The sequence below is a fragment of the Macrotis lagotis genome, chromosome 5 (genome assembly GCF_037893015.1).
Source record: "Macrotis lagotis isolate mMagLag1 chromosome 5, bilby.v1.9.chrom.fasta, whole genome shotgun sequence".
NCBI classification, from domain to species: domain Eukaryota; kingdom Metazoa; phylum Chordata; class Mammalia; order Peramelemorphia; family Peramelidae; genus Macrotis; species Macrotis lagotis.
In genome coordinates this window covers 163960112-163976717 of record NC_133662.1, presented here as the reverse complement: position 1 = coordinate 163976717, position 16606 = coordinate 163960112, and the positions used below count along the sequence as shown (strand labels likewise).

At 41.7% G+C, this 16606-nt stretch overlaps 1 protein-coding gene across 1 annotated transcript in view; it reads left to right on the top strand.

Annotated features, from left to right (window-relative positions):
* ZC3H12D (zinc finger CCCH-type containing 12D) overlaps positions 1-10796 on the top strand; it is a 38849-nt gene extending 28053 nt beyond the window's left edge. Inside the window, exons 3-5 of the mRNA XM_074187800.1 lie at positions 2985-3219; positions 7864-7970; positions 9687-10796. Coding sequence (XP_074043901.1) covers positions 2985-3219; positions 7864-7970; positions 9687-10702 — 1358 coding nt within the window. The 3' untranslated portion in view covers positions 10703-10796. The remainder of the gene's footprint in view (positions 1-2984; positions 3220-7863; positions 7971-9686) is intronic.
* The last annotated feature ends 5810 nt before the right edge of the window (positions 10797-16606 follow it).

Here is a 16606-nt window from a genome sequence, read left to right as displayed (position 1 = left end):
CTTACCTAGGGTCTCACACCTAGTATCAGCTATAGAAAGTTTACATGAAACATTGCTAAATGCTTTGCTGAACACTAGCATACAAAATTTTCCCTATTTAATTGTCAAAAAAAAAGAATTAAGATGAATCTGGTATAACCTACTCTTAATATATAGTCATGTTGACCTTGCCAAGACACTGAGGACTTAGCAAGATATTAAATGGTTAGTTCACCTTTTTTTCCCCAGTAGTCAGCTGTCTAATTGTTTAGACAGCTGAACATCTGGCTCTGGGCTGGGCCATTCTATTTACATATAAATACAGCTCAAGGGTTCTGTGACCTTATGAGGAATGATTAAAGGATATTCTCTGAAGAAAGGAAGATTAGGGGCATGTAGTTCTTTTCTTCAAGTTTTAAAGGTCAGTTCCATGGAAGAGGAAATAGGGTTATGTTTCAGAAGTTGTAACTAAGGCCCACAGGGGAAAGTGGCAAGGAAGTAGGGAGTGGAAGAAAGACCTTACTGCTACTAATAATTATAAAGTTAGTAATAATTTCTTACATTTGCATGATGTTTTTCAGTTTTCAAAGGACTTTTATATACATTGTTTCTTTTGATGCTCACAGGAGGCAGGGCAGGTGTTATTACTTCTGTTTTACTATAAAAAAATAGAGGGTGAGGAGAGTTATATGTGGTTTATCTTGGATCCAACAACTAGTTAAAATAATGGAGACAGAACCAAGTCTTCTGACTCCTAGGTCAGTGCTCCTTCCACTCCGGTAGTTGGAGTAGCTTAACCCTGAGAAGGGTGGCCTTGTAATACAGACAGTGAAGTCCAAGTAAAGACTCAAGCAGAGTTTCCAACTCTTCTGAGGTTCTGAGTTTTTCCCCTTTATCAAATACTGTACTTTAAACTCTTGGCTTCATGTAGGCAGGAAAAGAGCCTTCTTGAAATGGAGCTGTGGGTAAATTCAGAGGAAGTAAGAAATAAAAACCCTTTGGGGCCTCTGTGTATGTGTGAGGGGGGAAGGGGGGAGTGGGTGGGACTCTCAATTGCTTGAAGCTGGTTCAGTTTTCTTTCATGCTTTTCTACATTCTTCTTTCTGCTAAATTCTCTGACCGCCATTTTAGTGACCTATGGGGGAGCTACTCCTTTGGGAGATGAAGTTTAAGATTAATGTAAACTCTGTGTATGTGCATTAAGAGTATGTGTGTATTTATCTTTATATACACTTATATATATTCATACATGTCTACATATACAGAGAAAGAGAGAATGTGAAAGATATATATATATAGAAAAAGAGAGAGCAAGTATAGTGTGTAGAGAATGGGCTTAATAGCAAGAAAAACCCAAGTTCAAGTTTCACTTTTGATACATTCCTATATAAGCTCTTTACCAATTCTGAGCTCTAGGTTACTCTTTAATGCTATAAGGTACAGAAAAAAGTGCCATTGTTTTGATCCCTCAGCTCTGTTTATATTGTATCTTAAGAGAGAAGAAGGAGGAATGGGAGGGAGAGAAAGAAAGAAACTAATCTTCTGATCTCATTAGTTTGCAGAGACCCTATATGAAGAAATTTCCTTTATCAATGTAGGCTGGCACCTTTTTTACTGATTATGATCTTAGAGAGTTGTTAAGTATGTGTGAGAGGTGGAACTTGAACCCAGGTTTTTCTGGCTATGAAGATCCTCTCTCTCTGGTATATTATAATGTAGCATATACATACTCATATAGAAATTATTTCAACAACTTTGCAAGGAAAAAAGACAGTAGAGTAGTATAAGGAGTGCTAGGCTTGTAGTCAAGAGACTTGGATTGCAATTCTTATTTTTATTCCTTTGCTGTGTGATGCTAGACAACTCACTGATCCTCCCCTAACTTTAGTTTTCACTTATCTCAGGAATATTTTATATGCCTTGTCTAAGGTGATGATCACATGAGAAAATATATTGATGGGGCGGCTAGGTGGTGTGGTGGATAGAACACTGACCCTGGAGTCAGGAGTACCTGGGTTCAAATCCGGCCTCAGACACTTAATAATTACCTAGCTGTGTGGCCTTGGGCAATCCACTTAACCCCATTTGCCTTGCAAAATCCTAAAAAAGAAAATATATTGAAGAGCACTTTGAAAACTAACAGGTGCTATTTAAATGTGAGTTAGCATATGGCATGTCACGTGGTTTCTTAATCTTCACTAGCATAATAGTGTAAATCTAATAGTTCTTCCAAGAGTCAGTTCCATAACAAATTCTATTTACTCCCATTAAATAGCTACAGCTAGGTCCTGATTAGGGGAAAAAAATGAATCCTATAGTCTTGTTTTAATTTGCACTGCACATATGCATTGGGCTGGAACTAATGGTCACATTTCATATAATTATGTAATTATAAATTTTACATAATTATAAGTATATTTTATGTATTGTATTGAAATACTACAAATACATGGGACCACTTCACAGAGTTCATTATTCTAACTATTCTGGACCTAGCTGTATTTACAAGGAGTGTGATTCTGTACAAATCACTTAACTTTCCTGATACTTAGTTTTCTCATCTGTAAAATGAGGACAGTAATTCTTTTAGTATGCATTCCATAGGATTATTGGGAGAATCAAATGAATTAGTGGATGTAAAGTGTTTCGAATAATTTTAAAGCAATCTTTAGGGGCGGCTAGGTGGCACAGTGGATAAAGCACTGGCCCTGGAGTCAGGAGTACCTGGGTTCAAGTCCGGTCTCAGACACTTAATAATTACCTAGCTGTATGGCCTTGGGCAATCCACTTAACCCCATTTGCCTTGCAACCCCCACCCCCCACCACCAAAAGCAATCTTTAAGTGTGGCTGCATCTATTTGTCTATCTTAGTGATTATTGTTAATAAAGCAATTTGGCAGGGGAGGAAGGGAGAGTAAGTTATAGAGAAGAGAAACTTTAGAGAACTATGGAGTCTCTTTTCTGGAGAGAGTTATGAGTTCGATTTTTCCCTCTTCTATTTTCAGAACAGCATATACTTGAGGATCTGGAAAAGCAGGCGGTTCTGGTGTACACCCCATCTCGTAAAGTCAAGGGTAAACGGGTAGTCTGTTACGATGACCGTTACATTGTAAAAGTGGCCTATGAGAAAGATGGCGTTATTGTTTCCAATGACAACTACCGGGACCTCCAGAGCGAGAACCCAGAGTGGAAGTGGTTCATTGAGCAGAGACTCCTCATGTTCTCCTTTGTCAATGATAAGTATGTGTGGGGAAGGGTCCTGAGTAGCTAAAGGCCACTTTGGGAGGGGCAGCTTAGATAGAGCACTGTTCCTGTAGTTGGGAAGACCTGATTTTAAATCCAGCCTCAGACATTTACTGGGGTCTTCATCTGTTAAGTTTCTTCATCTGTTAATAATAATCTAATAATAATAACACTTACTTCCCAGGGTTGCTGTGAGGATATTTGTAGTACGATGCCTATTAGATATTAGACACTATAAAAATGCTAGTTATAATTACCAGATTGATACAGGTGGTACAGTGGATAAAATGACAGGTCTGGAGTCAGGAAGAACTAAGTTCAAATCTGACCTCAGATCAAATCTTGTTATGTTACCCTGAGAAAATCACTTAACTCTGCCTCAGTTTTCTCATCTGTAAAATGACTGGAAAAAAAGATAAATCACCCTACTGTCTTTGCCAAGAAGAACCCAAATGGGAACATGAAGAGTCAGATACAACTAAAGAACAAGAACTAAGAGAGTAAAGGGAGTAAGAGAACAAAATAAAGGGGACTGAGTAATACACACGAGGAACTTGATGCTAGGAATTAAAAAGAAGGGGAGGGAAGGGAGATTTTTTCTTTTGGTTTCTCCTCATTGAACTAGAAAACAGCTTGCTTCTGTGTTCTACTGTGAGGTTATTAACCTGGTTATTAACCTGTCTGTGAGCATAGTTGTAAAAAATTTCTTAACTTTATTTTAGTAGAAATAATTCCTTCCTAGTCTATATATTTTACATATTTAAAGATGTCCTTCTGAAAAGGAGTCCCTAGACTTCAGTAGATCACCAAAGTGGGCCATGACACTAGCATGTGCTTGAAGGTATGGCCTAGATTTTGACAAATGAGAGCTGCTCCTTTTCCATTGGCCCTCTCATCTCACTGGTGTTGGAAATTCTTGAGGATAAAACTCCCTCTACCTATGTGGATCTATACTTTACAATTTAGCAGCCTTGAATACTGCTCAGGACACAGAGAGGTTAAACCACTTGTCTAGGGTCACACAGCCAGAGGCCATTCAGAGGCCAGATAGACTTCAACTCATATCTTTTTTAGTTCTGAGACTGACTCTTTATCCATCACTGCATATTGTCTTATATTATTAATTGGTCACCCATTCATAGTGCTTTCCTCTAAATTAACTTGATATGAGATTCATAGCCATTTTTTGTATCATGAAACTAGAGACCCAGAGAGGTTAATGGTTAAATGACTAAAGCAGGATTTGAACCCAGATATTTTGAGACCAAATAGAGAACTCTTTCTTCTGTGCCATACTGTTCTTGTATTTCATGCTTCCAACTGGGAAATCAGGGAAATGCTATAGATATGGTATATACTCCCCCACGAGGAGTAGAAAACAAATTCAAAATCACTTTTTTCCCCTTAATTTTATTTATTTAAGGCAGTGGGGTGAAGTGACTTGCCTAAGGTCACACAGCTAGGCAATTATTAAGTGTCTGAGACTGGATTTGACCTCAGGTCCTCCTGATTCCAGGGCTTGGTACTCTATCCAGTTACCCTCAAAATCACTTTCCAAGAAACCCTAAATTTTAGCAAATCATTTGACAAAGTCTTTCTTGTTGTCCTTGAGGATAAGATGGAGACATGAAAACTAGGTAATAGTATATTTAAATAGATTCAGAACTAGTTGAATGATCACACCTAAAGAATGGTCATTAATAGGGTTAGTGTTACCTTAGAGGAGATCTTTAGGAGAGTGCCTCAAGCTATCTGCCTTTGACCTTGTAATATTTTTGTCTGTGATTTAGGTGAAGACTCACAAGATGCCTGGTCTCTTTAGGGAGTGAAAAGAGAGAGTTCATTGTTATCTGGGCAGGGCAACTTTCCACAAGCCAGGGCAGGTATCATCTGGGAGGTCAAGTCAATGAGGAGGGAGTTACTGCTCTGCTACTCCCTGCTTCATTTTGCTCCTATGCTCCTAGGAACCTGAAAATGAAGGACTGGCCCCTGAACCATAGTGCAGATATTTAGTTGCTTTCTGGAGTAGTCCAATTCACTCTCTCTCCCCTCTCCACATATGTGTAGCCAGAGGCTCCCACTGCCCAGTTTCAGCCCAGAGGAATCTGGCCAGTCTTACTGCTGTGAGTGCCAACAAATCCTCTCTGTTGCCTAAAGAACCATGATAACTTCTGGCCTGGTGACAGCATCTGGGTCAGGGTCCAAGTTCATCTGACACAACTGATCCCTGAATAGGACCTGTCATCTCCTTCACTGCCAGGATGCAGTGCCCGCCTGCACTCCGCCTGCCTGGGCGAGAAGCAGCTCCAGCCCAGAGTCCTCGACATGGCCTTAGCAGACTCTTGGCACTGTTTCCTGGGACTCAGGAGACTGAGTTCAGGAGGCAAGGCCTTTGGTCACTGAGAATAATCGTGGCAAGCCACTTCCCAGATTCTTGGTTAGGATCCAACATGCAGAGGCTCTGTGTACAGTTGGTAGCCTGAGCAACGAGAGTCCAACACTGGGACAAGCAGCCTCCAGGCCTGGATGATCTGGAGACTACTTCTACTGGACACCTCAGTGGGGAATTTCAATCTGAACTATGTTGTATTTTTTTTTAACTCATTTGCAATTAGTGGCCCACTTGACTTGGCTTTTCCTTAATCAGGAAGTGTGCTCTGGGGACAAATTTGCCTTTGTCCAGGTAGAAGGGAGAGGTTCCCATGTGTTGTAATTCATTTTGCCTTTGAGAGGTGATTGCAGAAGGATCTATTATTGCCTGGGCACAGATGAGAAGTCCACTTCCCCATTTGGCCATGCAAGTGAGCCATGAACATTCAAATCAGGGGCAATCGAACCAGTAAACAAGAAAAGCTAAAAGCAGACACAGAAAAAACTCAGGAGATAAATTCATCCTCCAGGCAGAGTACTACACACCCAGACACTCAGGAGTGCTGGGTAAGTCTTCCCCATTGCCCACTTTGTTTCAACCAAATCATTTTAATGGTCCCCAAAATGCACCACTAATTTCCCATTTCTGGGGCTCTGTTCATGTGCTTCCTTCCATCTGCTATGCCCTTCTGCACAGCCCACCAACTCATTAACTGAGATTCCAATCAGGGTCAGTATGTGAGCACTGTTGTATGCTCAGGACTGTAGGGAATACAAGTTAAAAATATCTGGCCTGGTCACTCACAGGATTTTGGAATGGGGAATGCAAGCTTTGTGATACTGGTCATGGCCCTTGGAGACAATGCTGGGGTGACTACCTGGATAGAGGGGAGCACGGTGACCCAGGAGTCTCACTCCAACCCAGGAATCAAAAGATCCAAGTCCTAGCTGGAGTCTCCCTAATTAGCTGTGTCCTTGGTCAAGTGCCTAAGCTTCTTTTAGACATCAGGTTCCTCACTGTAATAGGGATCTGAACTAGAAGATGTCTCAGGTCCCTCCCATCTTTAACATTCTATGAGTCTCTAACCCAATCTGGGAGATACCTGTTTTGTGGCCCCAAGCTCTGAAATGCCAAGGTACCAGACCTTTCATGTGGTTTAGAATGGGGAGTTGAGTTACTTTTTCCATTACTCACAGATGGTGCCTATTGAAGCCACTGATTCATTTACTTTCAGAGATGTCTCTTGTGTTCTGGGACTTTTATGCATGCATATGTCTGCCTCAGATCAGTCTCACACCCACGTTCATCCCTGTGGTAGTCTGGGGCCTCTACCCTAGGGACCTCAGCCACCAGGAGTCGTGAGACAGATGTCTTTGTCTAAGGAGAGAGGTGAAGGAGAAGTAAATGAAAGGGGCGATCCGAAGGGAGCTAATTCCCTCAGGTTTGCTTCTCTGTATTGAAGGATTGGGGATGTCCTACAACAGCAACAATCACATTTCTATTGTAGGGAAAAAGTAGTTCCCCATTTTCCATATGAGGTGTCTCAGGAAGGTGGTGGTTTTCCCGTGATCTCATGGTTATCAAGTGTTAGACCTGGGACTTGGACCCAGGTTTTCTGGTGACTCTATACCTTCCACAGTAGACTCTTTCACCAAAATGAGCTCAAGATTCCCTATATTTTGGGTCCAGCCTCCTTTTTCCACTTTGTTTCTATCAAATCAGACCACTTAGTGGTTCTCAAATGGTCCATCTGCTTTCCCCTTTCCTGTCTTTTTGCTTGTGTTCATTCTCCCTGTCATGCCCTTCTGCCTCTCAATCTTCCTGTTATAATTCCACTTACCTTCAGGATTCAGAGTCACTGTTGTCTCCTCCATGAAGCTCTCCCTGATTTTCTCACCCCTTCTGTCTCCCTCCACCATCCAGAAGTGATGCCTCCCTTCTTGCTCTTCCTCTTTCCCACTCTCCCTAGAACTGCCTTGTAGCATAGTTAATTGTGTACAGATCTTGGTCCTTCTGCTACAATGGAATCTTCTTGAGAGCAGAGATTGAGACCAATCCCTCCCAAGTTGCTTTGTGCAGTGCAAGTCCTCATGCTACCTGCCTTACAGTTTGTTGTAAGGAAAGAAGAGCCTGGCTTTACACGGCTAGTGAGATGGGAGTGTGTTGGTGGCAATAGAGTATTCCTTTAGACTCTTTGAAAGATGTTGAGGAATGAACTACTTACCCTGTTTCTTTGGGGATGACCACCCTCTTACTCTCTTGTTTTCCAGATTCATGCCTCCTGATGATCCTCTGGGCCGCCATGGACCAACTCTTAGTAATTTCCTTAGCAAAAAGCCAAAGCTTCCACAGGCCTCCTGGCAGCACTGCCCCTATGGTAGGTCTTACCTTTTTGCCCGCTTTGGCTGGTTTTTTGTGGGGACTTGAGTGAGTTTGTAAAAGGTCAAGGAAGGTCATGAACAAAACTGGAATGTTGGACGAAGTGAATCTTCCAGGTTCTTCCTTTGCTGTTCTCTTTCCTTGCTCTTCCTCCATCTCTGATATTGTCCCTTCCTCCTGCAGTCTCCCCCACTCCAGTTGAATTGTTTTTCACTGTCTCTTGTCATGAAGGAAAGGGATATTGGTGAAGTCCTGCATGTGAAAGTATCATAGCCATAATGGGTTCCCTCTCAGAAATGGTCCATGTGAAGAGGGCTTCAGGTAGCAGACTGGGTAGCATCAGTGAAGTTCAGATATTGGTGGGGGAGTCAGTCTTAATCAGGGAGGCCGCATTCTTAATCAGTCCAGTTGCCATGGCATCTTCAGGCCTCCATAGCTCAGCATGGACTGTCGTTGTTTGCAGAGCAATCTTTCCAGGAAGGGACCACACTGACAGAATATTAGGAGGGTGAGGAGACCTTCCATTGAATTTCAGGTCACATTCCAAAGCAATGGCCACTGATAGTCAACAGGCATGTCCCAGAGGGTAACCAGGTAAAACAAGGGATTGAGCACCTGGTGTCAGGAAGACCTGGGTTCAAATGTGACCTCAGATACTTGCTAGCTTTGTGACCTTGGGCAAGTTACTTAACCCTGTTTACCTCAGTTTCCTCATTTGTAAAATGACCTAGAGAAGGAAATGGCAAACCCCTCCAGTATCTTTGCCAGGAACATCCCAGAAGCATTCCCAGAATCCCATGAAGACCTGTACATAACTGAAAAGGACCCAAAAAAATGTTCCAGATACCAGATAATCTGCCAGGTGCTGGGATACAGAGATCACAGAAAATTTTGCAATATAAAAAAGCAATCTTTGGGGGTGGCTAGGTGCCATAGTGGATAAAGCACTGGCCCTGGAGTCAGGAGTACCTGGGTTCAAATCCGGGCTCAGACACTTAATAATTACCTAGCTGTGTGGCCTTGGGCAAGCCACTTAACCCCATTTGCCTTACAAAAAAAAAAAAACTAAAAAAAAAATAAAAAGCAATCCTTGCTCTCAAGGAGCTTATCTTCTGTGGGGGAAAACAATTTGTACCAAAGAATGTACCAAATATATACAAATTAGAGAGAAGGTAATTTCAGTGGGTGGGTCCTAGCAGCTGGTAGGATCCAACTTGACCCTGTCTGTCTGGTCTTTGGGATTACAGAGCCAGGAGGAGTAGCTCTGTCCATGGTATACCATTCACTGGAGGCTGAGCCCACCCTGAGTCCCTAGACCCTGAGAGTAGAATGATTATCGGATCTGTCTCTGGTCTGTAGGCCCTTACTGAAGTCGGCTTCCACACAGATGGCTCCTTCAGGCCTTCCCACACCCACACTGCCAGTTCTACTGATCCAGGTCTGCCTGCCATAGCTACAATGCCTGTAGGGTGCCTTGGGAAGAGAGCCAATTATTCACCCACCCAATGGGGCTGGACTGGTATGACTTAACAAGTAGAATTTTGCTCTGTGATGGTTCACAGGAATTGCCAAAGTCTTGTAGGATGGTTCAAGACCTGAAGTACCAATCAAGAGGAAAAGGCAATGGGGCTAACTCCAAGCAGCAGGGAAAAGACCTAACCCCATCCTTGACCCAACCTCTTGTGAGCTGACTCTCATCTTCACCTCCTTGCAGGCCGGAAGTGTACCTACGGCAGTAAGTGTAAGTTCTACCACCCAGAAAGACTGCATCAGACTCAGCTGTCGGTGGCAGATGAGCTTCGAGCCAAAACCAGGACCTTGGCGGGGTCAGAGGAGGAGCAGCCGAGGTCCAGCAACATGAAAACTGGGCCAGTTCCCTACCTACCTCGTCCCAACCTGAGCCCAGAAGGACCATGGATCCCCAGAGGAAGTACTAGTAGCTACAGGAGCTATAGTAACAACAACCCAGGCTCCTGGACAGAGGAGAGAGTTCCTCCCATGAATGGGAGCTTTAGGGGGACTCTGGCCGAGAACTGGGAGCCCTGTGCTCAGGAGAGGCCAGACCCCGAGAGTGCCTTTCCATACAACTCCCAAGCAGGAGATATCAGGTTCTTGGAAGGCCAGTTTTCCCAATTAGCATTTAGTGATGATTTATATGGCTGTGATGTGCATACTGGCCTCAGAACTGCGGGCATTCAGAGTGGGATGAACAGCTTATATCGGGGCTGCAATCTCAATCATCCTGGCTGCCACGGCCACCTCAAGCCTCATCAGCACAGCATGGACTGTGGCTGCTTCCAGAGTGATCCCTTCCAGGATGGGACCACACTGAGTCCCTATGCTTGCAGACACCCCACTGTCCCAGGGTCTCATTGTAATGGTCCCAGGGAGCCAGGTCCAGTCCTCCAGAAGACTTTTGCCCCTAGTAACCACCCATCCAGATCAGATCTGCGGCAGTCCCAACGGCAGGTTGTATACTGCCCTCACCCTCCTGCTCAGCTTCCATTTCCCCAACCCACCCATCCCAATGAGACTAAGAGTAGAGAGCAAGCTCTGAAGCAACTACCTGGCCCATCCTTTTGGGGGGACTCTAGCTCGGGCAGCTGTCCCTTTTGGAGAGCAGATAGTTATCTGCATTTTTCTGAATATAAATACCCCACCTTGGAGTCAGTAGAGTGCGAGTCCACATTTGGACAGCCCTTTACAGCATCTTCCCCCAGGATGAAGTGAACCAAGTCATGTCTTCATTTCCCAATCTTGTGGCTATCACCAGTCTGATATTACTCATCAAGAAAAACCGTTGGCTTTGTCCCTGAATCAGAAAACTTATGAAAAGTTAGCACAGTGCATATATGTATGTGGAATCCCTGGAATTCTTTGGTCTATGAGATTCTGGAGGCTAGAGTTGCAAACCTACTGAAAGTAACTCAAGTTGCACAATTTCCTACTGTGGTGGTAGGGCTGATAGCGACCCCTTGTTTCTAGGCAGGGCTTATACTCTGACGTTTTCCCAGTACACAGCAGGTCAAGGCCAGCACTCCTACTGCCATTTGCCTGTTTCCCAAATGAAAGTTAAGAAACCAAAAGATGGAAGATTCCTCAGAGGTCCTTGAGTTTAGGCCTCCACCTAAACAGGAATCCAAAAGGGATTTCTTTATTTTTTTTTTATTTATTTTTGGTGGTGTTGGGGATAATCAGGGTTAGGTTACCTGTCTCGGGTCACATGGTTAGTGTGTCTGAGGCTGGATTTGAACTTGGGACCTCTTGACTCCAAGGGCTGGTGCTCTATCCACTGCACTACCTAGCTGCCCCTGGGATTTTCTTAAAATATCCTCAATAAACAGACATTCAGATTTTGCTTAAAGATCTCTTTGAGGAGGGAACCATTCCACTGCTTCTCAAGGCTGTCCATTCCTCTTTGGAAAGGACCAGATTTGGAAGAGATTTTTATTGTTAGAAGTTTGTGGTTGTTTTTTTCTTCTTTACCACTTCTACCCACTGCTCTTGTGCCCCATAGGGCCAAGAAAAAGAAATCTAATTCAGGAATTCTTTACATGGGAATTGTGAACTTAAACTTTTTTTGATGATTATTTAAATATAATTAGTTTTCTTTGCAATCATAGTTATTATATTTTATGCATTTAAAAATATTGTTTTGAGAAGTAATCTCTGTTTTATTGATCTGCCAAAAGGGTCCATGATACAATAAAGATTAGGAACCCTTGATCTAGTCCCCTTTCCATATGACAGATACTTAAATACATGCAGAGAGCTATAGAAATAGGAATATAGATTTTTGAGCTGGAAGGGACCTCAGAGTCTATCAAATCCAACCTTCTTATTTTACATATGAAGAAACTGAGGCACAGAGCAGTTAAAATGACTTGCCCAAGGTCTCACACAAGCAAAGGGAATAGTACCAGGTTTCTAGTCCAGGGCATCTGATCTCACACCCAGCACTCTCCACTAAACCATGCTGACTCAATGTGCCCCAAGACTCTTCTTGAAGCTAAACCTCCCCTATTCCTCTTCCTTTAGTCTTCTTATAACATGATTTTTTGAACTATCATCCTTTTCCAGATGTGTTCCAGCTTTTCTGTATCCTTCTTAAAGAATGATACCTATCAGGGAACACTCAGCCCTTCATGGGAAATCTGAAAGGACACAGAACAGTAATTCAATCTTCTCCCTCAATTGGGCCATTCTCTTTTACTGTAACCCTTACTGACATATCATTAGGCGATGATAATATCTCACCATCCTTTACCTAGAGATGAAATAGATAGAGCTCAGAGTCAGCATAGACTAAATTCAAATTATATAACTCTGCAAGTCATTTAATCTCTCTCAGTCTCAGTCTCCTCATCCCAAGGGATGTTGTAAGGAATAAAAGTGATAAGTGCTTTGCAAACCTTAAAATGCAATACAAATGCTAGCTATTAATTTTTGTCAGCTACATCATCCTGTTGACTGATATGGATTTGTAGGCCACAATGATTTGACACACACCTGAAGGTGAACACAGGAAGAATTCCATTCAAGCAGATACCAGAGACAGTTCAGACACTTTCCTTGCCCTGGAATCTTATTTTTAAATTAAATAGTGTTATATTATACAAGGATTCTATATTAATTGCTATTTTCTTGTAAACAGTTGACTTTTAAGCCTTCTCTTTGAGTGAAATCTCAATTCTTTCACTTTTGTCCATTTTTACCAGTTATTCAGTTAGTTTCTCTAATGATTTCATGCCTCTGGGCTTCATTGCCCTAAAAATGGGTGATTGGATTAAGGTTTCTTCTAACTGATTCTTTGACCCTCCTGAATTGAGGACAGTACCAATAAATACCTGGTTGATTGATTGGTACAATGGGAGCCTTGCTATGCGTCTCTACATTCTCTCATATTAAAAGTTGGCTTCTCTTCACATTGTGATCAGAGCCAGTTATTTCTATTTTTGTAGTATCTTTCATTGAAATCCAAAGTCCTTACCATCCCCTATGTTCTACTTTCCCATTATCAGTATCAATAAGGAGATGGATCCCCATTTTACAGTGGAGATCCAGAGGACCACTGACTGCCTAGGGACACCAGGCTAAACCACCCTTTTGGACCTTTTTGCTACCCCACAATTTCTTTTCATATGGAGGATTAAAAAGGGCCCTCCCTTGGATCTCACCCATAAAGGTAAAGCAGTGCCTTCCATTTCTGCCCTGAAAGCTACACGTGGACACAGGCAAGGACTCACTTCATCTAAGGTGCCTCACCAGGCCACAGTTTGAGTTGGTACCACTGTCAGCTTTCAACAGATGTTCTTTCTATCCAGTGTCTAAAAGTTCTTGGTTAAGTTTCCAATCCCATGGCCTGGTAGGATGGACAGGTTCTCAGCAACAGGTAAATTCCATTTCTTGTGACTAATGAAGTTTTAGAGGATTGGGTTTCCCAAAGAGATTAGCCCTGGGACAATATGCAGGTTTGCAGAACAGTTCAGTTCTACTTCTTTGTTCAGGATTCATGGTAATAATATGATAGGTTACTAAAAAGAAAACCCAACTATTCCCCAGGACTCTTTTATGATTCCTGTGAATATAATTAATTGCGAATATAATTAAATGTGATGTTATATCTCCCTGTTGATAGTAAAGCTTTGAGTCTATTCCCTTGACACTTATTTATTTAGGTTTTTCCAAGACAGTGGGGTTAAGTGACTTTTCCAAGGTCACATAACCAAGAAAGTATTAAGGGTCTGAGGCCGGATTTGAACCCAGGTACCCCGACTCCATGGCCAGTGTTCTATCCACTGCACCACCAAACTCCCTTGACATTTAAAAACTGATTTGAGTGAGAATTAATTCTCTTAATTCTTCTGTTCTAATTAAATAGAAAAAAAAATCTGATCTATAGACACATTCAATTTGCATTGTTACTTAGGATCTGGCTGAAAGAGGATACAAGCTGCCACCATATTTATTATGTTGACTATAAAGAAAAAAAATCAATTCAGCAGAGTGGCCCTCCTTTTTTCCATACCCATGTCAAAATTATACAAGATTGAATAAAAGGTATTACCACAAAGATAACTTTATTTGCTAACCCTCTAATTATTAATATTAAACAGAAAGATGCTCCTGTCATTGAGGAGGTCTAACAGTCCCATCAAAGAAGTAATTCTTATAGAGCAGGGATTCTTATCCTGGGACTTGTGGATAGATTTAAGGGGACCTGTGAACTTGAATGGGAAAAATTATTCCTTCTACATTGTAACTTTCCCCATCATAGTGTCAATAGATCACAGGTCAGCATAAGGAATTAAAAGTTTGGGGGGGGGTTGTAGAAGCAGTAGGTGAATGTGAAAACCATCAGAAGACACAGAAAAGTTTAGAAACTCAGAAATGCATAAAATATATGTATAGAATTGTAAAATTGCAACCTATTTTATCCTTTAGTACTATAATAATTTAGGGTTCTTCTCTGGCATAAAGGAAGAGTCAAAAAATTTTATGTGAATTTTCCAGATCACAGGGATGCTATGCCCCTAACCTCCACAGTATGGAAGGGATAATTATATTTCAATATAACAACTTTTTTGTAATCTCATGTACTTTATTTTATGCATTTAAAATCACTCTTCTGGGAAGAGCTTTATGGGATTAATCAGACTGCAAGAGAGGTCCATGAAACAAACCCTGAAGAGCTGCTGCCATAGATGATGAGATCTTCCAGCTGCTCCTTTTTTGTGAATGGAACCATGCTGACTGTATCAGGTTCTGGAACACTACAGAAGCCTAATTAAGTTTGTGATAACTCAATAGGGTTTGGCCTTACTATTCATACAAGAAAGACCAAGTGAGTGAAGACTGCCTATTTTTCAGACTATGAGATATAGTTGGATGGTCAACCTCTAAATATTCATCTTCCAGTATGTTTAATGTAGATAAACATTGCCATGATTTGGACCCCCAAACTAAGGAAGTATACCAAGTTGAACTGCTTTTGGGAAATAACGAAGTTCTTTTAATGATTCCAGGATTGTCCTTGAAACAAAAGCTCATCTTTTTAATAGCAGCATCCTTCAGGTTATGTCCTGGTCATGGTATACTGAAGTTTTCAAAGAATTGTAATTAAAGATCATCCCAAAGGGCAATGGAGTCATGCATGGGGGAATATAAACAGATTGTAACGCATTACAAAAAGGAAATTATGAAGAAGTACTGTAAAGGAAGCTTTCAAAGATGTTTTTGAGTCAAAAAGAACAGGAGTTGGCTGTATGATGAGGGAGAGAGGCAGATAACCAACTTGTGTGTTCTACTGATATACCATCAGAGTAAGAAAATCCAGGAAGTCCCTCAGCATGTTGAATGGTTCCCCTGAGGTGAATTTATAGGAAGACAAGACCAAGAGTCACATAGGACAGGAAGACCTAGAGAATTTGTGATCAGCATTGTAGGGAGATGGAATACCTGAATCTTGAGGTCACAAATCCTTTGGCAAATGGACTTCAAGAATGATGTATATGTTCTTCCTAGATAAATACTAAGATGGAAATTCAGAGTTTTAGTTTTTCTCTTGAACTAAATAAGACAAATTTCATAGATTTATAGATCTAGAACTAGAGGTCATCTGGTTCTTCATTTTATAGACAAGCTCATGCAGATAGTAAATCGGCCACAATTTAAAGCTTGGTCCAAACATCATAGATTCAGAACTGGAAGAGTCCTCAGAGGCCATCTATGTAGTCAAATCCCCTGACTTTAAAAGGGAAGAGACTAATCCATAGGAGTTTGATGACCTGCCCAAGATTTTATAGGTAATTCAGTATTCAAAGACAGGTTTTGAATTTGGTCTTCTGACTTAAAATCCAGTGCTCATTCCATGACTTTTTAGCTACCTGGTGTGCTTCCTACCATAGAATCATTGCACAGTTGGTTTGGGTTAGAAATAGTGAAAGTCTCTTTTGAGGAGGTCTTTTTGTTTCCAGGGGAGGGGGAAAGAGGAGGTTAGTAAAAATTACTTTGTTTTTCTATTGTTGTTCAGTTGTTTTGCAGTTGTGTCTGACTCATCATGATCCTGTTTGGGTTTTTGGCAAAGATACTGGAGTAGTTCATTTTACAACATGAGGAAACTGAGGCAAAAAGGGTTAAATGATTTGCCCAAGAACACACAGCTAAGTGTCTGAGGCAGATTTGAACTCAGATTGATGAGTTTTCCTGTCTCCCAGCCCAACACTCTATCCACTGAACAACTTAGCTTCCTCTCTCTCTTGTTTCCCTATGCATAATTTTTTTAAGCTTTTGTACGGCAACGGGGTTAAGTGGCTTGCCCGAGGCCACACAGCTACGTAATTATTAAGTGTCTGAGGCCATATTTGAACTCAGGTACTCCTGACTCCAGGGCCGGTGCTCTATCCACTGCACCACCTAGCCGCCCCCTTTCCTATGTATAATAATAAATGACATTGAGATAGTGTTTTAAGACTTGAAAAACATTTTACATACTTGTCTCTGCCTTTCAACACGTATTACTGTCTCCATTATACAACTGAGAAAATAAGGGTCAGGAGTTAGTGTTTTATCCAAGGTCATCAGTTAACAAGGATAAAACCAGCATGGTGAAATGGGAAAGAAACTGTACTCTCA